At 36.8% G+C, this 4,291-nt stretch overlaps 1 protein-coding gene across 5 annotated transcripts in view; it reads right to left on the bottom strand.

Moving 5' to 3' along the window:
• LOC111870922 (vacuolar protein sorting-associated protein 13D) overlaps positions 1–4,291 on the bottom strand; it is a 232,195-nt gene that overhangs the window by 92,839 nt on the left and 135,065 nt on the right. For all 5 annotated transcript variants that reach the window (XM_023863569.2, XM_023863598.2, XM_023863561.2 and 2 more), the window contains exons 40-41: positions 3,524–3,714; positions 2,008–2,201 (exon numbers count right to left, since the gene is read on the bottom strand). In XM_023863569.2, the coding sequence (XP_023719337.1) occupies positions 2,008–2,201; positions 3,524–3,714 (385 nt within the window). The remainder of the gene's footprint in view (positions 1–2,007; positions 2,202–3,523; positions 3,715–4,291) is intronic.

The following is a 4,291-nucleotide window of genomic DNA, read 5'->3' as shown; positions in this document are numbered from 1 at the left end:
TGACTTTGTGTGAAGTTTAACACTACATCACTGTCAACACAAGACCCTGGGTGATTAATGTGTTATACCCTGATCAGCAGCAACTCAGTGAATGTCACAATCAAGTTGCTAGCACTCACGGTCTTTATCAAGGCAAATTAGGCCACAACTACTTGCTCCAATATGCCCTCCAGTTCGTTACCAAGTAATCATCTGTTCATTTTGTGCTACACAGCAGTACTTCTCAGACTTTCTGGTCCTGTGGCTCCCCAAAATCCAATCAAAAAATCTAAAGGCTCCTCTGACCCAATAACAGAAACTTCTGGTAGGCGTCACTGAGAGTGCATATTTATTTATTATATGCATATATATATATGCACTTTACTAAATACTAATAAAGAAATTTCCTTTTACTATCAAATATGCAGAAAAAAAAAAACATAGAAGAAAATGAACTTCCAACTTACTGCAGCCTTCCAAGATTACTTGCTACCTTTAATGAGATGGCTGCTACTGAATAATTTCACAAGTTAAATCAGTATCAGGTGTAATACTTGAAGTGGCAATTCTCAAATCTGCCTCCTTAGCTTGTGTTTGTTTCTCATTGCCAATTAGGATGAAAATGCAGTTTCAAGAAGATATGTCGATGGAAAGGGGATTATGATGGCTAGAGCAGCTTTTGTGATTGACGGATATTGTTGTTACCAATTTATCTCCAATTTTGTTCTTACTCGTTTATTGAATTCAGTTTCCAGGGAAGAATTTGAACTTGTTTCAATCACTTCTTCTCTAGCCAACCATAAACTATAGCCATATTTTAAAGAAGCATAAAATGGTGTCTTTACCTGATCATACTCTTCATTCTCATTTAATTGAAAAATATTTGTGGAAAAAATAACTACGTAATTCAGAGATGCATTGAAATACAACTTCTGAATTGAAGCAGAAGATGAAATCTCATTTGCAGGAACAGAATCATTAACACATGCAACCATGCCTGTGCATGTTGACTCAGAGTCCACTGATGTCGGCAAAAGCCTCTGGTGAAATGCCTGGAGTTTGCTGTCCACTTAGACCTTTCCCTTGAAGAGACTGATTCAGTTCATTTACTTTTTTGAACAAATTTGCTGAATATGAAGTCAACCATGTCAATTTATGACCATTAAATTGGGCAGATACATCTGGTTTGAATCATGGAGAAACAGAGACATAGTTAATTATAAGATCTGTAACATTTTAAAATATATCTATACCTTGTGTTTTCACAGAAAGTGGCCTATGGAAGTCTTCATGAATTTGGAAATTATAGAGTGGAGTTGCATCGTATGTGCATTAACTTAGGTGAACTCATCCACACATGCTCCCTCGCCAAAAATTGAAAAATAAAAACTTAAAGGTTCATGGGTTGGAATGCAGCATAAGTCAATGGATTTGTAAGGGTGCTAAGAATCTGTAGCACAACTTACTTCAGAAAAGAAGTACAGTTGGAGGTCATACATCATACATTTACGGCATGTAAAGGAACCCTTCACTCATGATAAGAGATGAGTGAAGGTAAAATTACGTATAGATGCCAGTTTTGGTCAACCACAAACCTCCTAGAATGTCACTGTTGTCAATGCCTGCTGAGACTTCTGACAGAAGAGTGGGAAAAACTTGAATCACTTACTCCAAATGAAGTACGTTGGATAATGTAAATTGCATGAGTGCTGTCTGAGTAGAAAATGTCAAACAGTTAACGACTTAATTCCCAAAAGTGTGGCATGAGAAACCAACTACATACCCTTCCTTATATTTTCACTCTGCTTTTGATATTTCTCAGAATTAACTGCCTGCTTAAAACACAGCACCCAGAATCCTCCTTGTACTCAGGGTACACCAAACACCATTATGGAGTGGATTTCCTGTGCTTCAGTGCCTGCTGTTAAGGCACTTCAATCCAGTTCACATCTTCAAAACTTGTGACTTGTAAGATTCATTTCAACGTGAAACCTTGGTCTCTCCAAATAAAATTCCTCATATACTCACCTCCATGGTTCCATGAAGGGTTCCCAACCAGATAACACACGGTTGTAGTAGTCACTGGATAAGATGCATTGGGCCGTGCCAACCCCATCCACTTCCTGCTCCAGAGCCAACTGGGACAGAGACAGCTCAAGCAAGGGAACATCTGAATCGCGACAATCATCAATCACACAGACACATACGTGTGATGCTTTGACCTGAAATACAAATGTCACAATACAGTCACAAAAAGACAACTTGCAGAAAGACATGTACTGACTGAAGAGAAATTTGCTGACATTAGTTCTCAATCAGAAGCAAGCCCAAGGAAATCTTCTGGCTCTTCAGTTCGTATTGGTACAAAGTTGCTTAATTTACATTCTTACAAAACTACAGTCATACAAAGATTTTTGTCTCTAGACTGAAAAGCATCATTTGATACTGCAGGTTATGGCTATGTAACAGCCAAAATAAAAAATATTGGAGCATAGGAAAACTTCATGCTGTTCACTGCACTGCATAATTTAAAAGTTGGTTTAGGTATGCAATTAGTGTGTGGAGGATACTTGAGTCTGAGTTCCTCCACAAAACAACAAATTTCAAACATTATGTGAGACTGATTTTGTAGCACTTCCTTAATCAACTGACTGATAAGGAAATATCACAGGAGCATTTTGTGCAAGACACTGCAATGGTACACATTGCAAAAAGTTCTACTGTTATACTTGATGAAGTCAAACATGTAATACATAGAGGAATGTGGACTTTACACTCACCCAATTTAAATGCTTATGACTTTTATCAATAAGGAATGCTACAACATAAAGTGTGTGTGAACAAACCACACTCTTTGGATGAATTTTAACAAAATATTTGCCATGAATTGTCCACTATTCCCACATAGCACCTTTAATGTGTGTCCAGGAACATATTCCCATGATGTGAGGCATGCTTAGAAGCAGAGGGTTGCCACATCAAGACTCATCATCTATAAAACACAATAACCAACAAAACCACTAACCACTCTGTATGATCAACAGTGTCACCAACTCAAGGCCAATGTGCCCCAGGAAGAACAGCAGAATGAAAGATACAAGTGAAATGGACATGTGTTGAAATGTGTTCTATGCTGCACATTCACACAGCACATTCAAAGTTTGTAACTTCAATAAAAAACCAAGAGAAATAACAAGGCAGCCTATTATAGTATGCATAGTACGTATATAACACACTGGTGGATCCACCTGGCTTACATGTAAACATATGATAAGTGTACGATACATTAACTACAACTAAAACCAGGACCTGAAGATGGTATAAATGTGCTGAAAATTGTCATCTTACACAGCAACCCCATCTGCTAAAAACAGTGTTGAGATGATAAAATAAAATAAATATTACAAAAGCTAAGTTAAACTAGAGTGGAAAAGCAAGCCATGGACTATCAGCTACCACAACAGATCTATGCAAGGAAAATTCCACATCAACTACAGAAACCATTATAACAATAAACTGCACATAATGTATAACTGTTATGTACCTCTATAACATGAAATGACAGTAAAGAACGACTATCGCCTATGTAGTCTTTTCCTCGAATAGCTGTATCTGCCAAGTCTGCATTATGAGTGAGCCAGAGGGCAGCATCATCCAGGTGCCCGTTGCAATGAGAAAGAGCGGCTATGCAGTCATCGGGATGGAAACCAAGGGCTGATAGTTTCTTTATTTGATCTGCGGGAGAAAGAACAGGATGAAAAATCTGGCTCATGTTCTGTTGTTGATATAACCTACATATTTCAATATAGTTGTATCAAATCATTGTACTAAAATCTTTTCATGATCAGCTGTGTCAATGTTGTGTTAAAAACCAATGTTCCATCCCTTGGTTTAATGCTAATTTACTTGCTTTAAATTTTAAAAAATCTCAATATATTGAATTTCGTTCCAAGAATTGTTATAATATTACCCCAATGACCATAGATGATGAAATAAAATTACCAAAGGTGAAAGAAACTAAATTTCTAGGACTAATTATTGATGATACCATCACATGGAAACAGCATATTAACTATGTTATCAATAAAATTGCAAGGTCATGTTATGCGTTGAGAAATATAAAGCATTTTATCTCATTAGATACATTAAAGGTAATTTATTTTGCACACATTCACTCCATTTTAAGATATGGCATAATTTTCTGGGGTAACGCTTCCTATGCCAGCAATGTCTTTAGACTACAAAAGAAGGCTATGAGAATTATTGCAAATTTTGGTCCAAGAGAATCATGTAGACATCTATTTGAGAAATT

The sequence above is a fragment of the Cryptotermes secundus genome, unplaced genomic scaffold (genome assembly GCF_002891405.2).
Source record: "Cryptotermes secundus unplaced genomic scaffold, Csec_1.0 scaffold101, whole genome shotgun sequence".
In the NCBI taxonomy this organism is placed as follows: domain Eukaryota; kingdom Metazoa; phylum Arthropoda; class Insecta; order Blattodea; family Kalotermitidae; genus Cryptotermes; species Cryptotermes secundus.
Note: the sequence above shows the minus strand (reverse complement) of the source record. Positions and strands in the feature narration are given on the sequence as shown.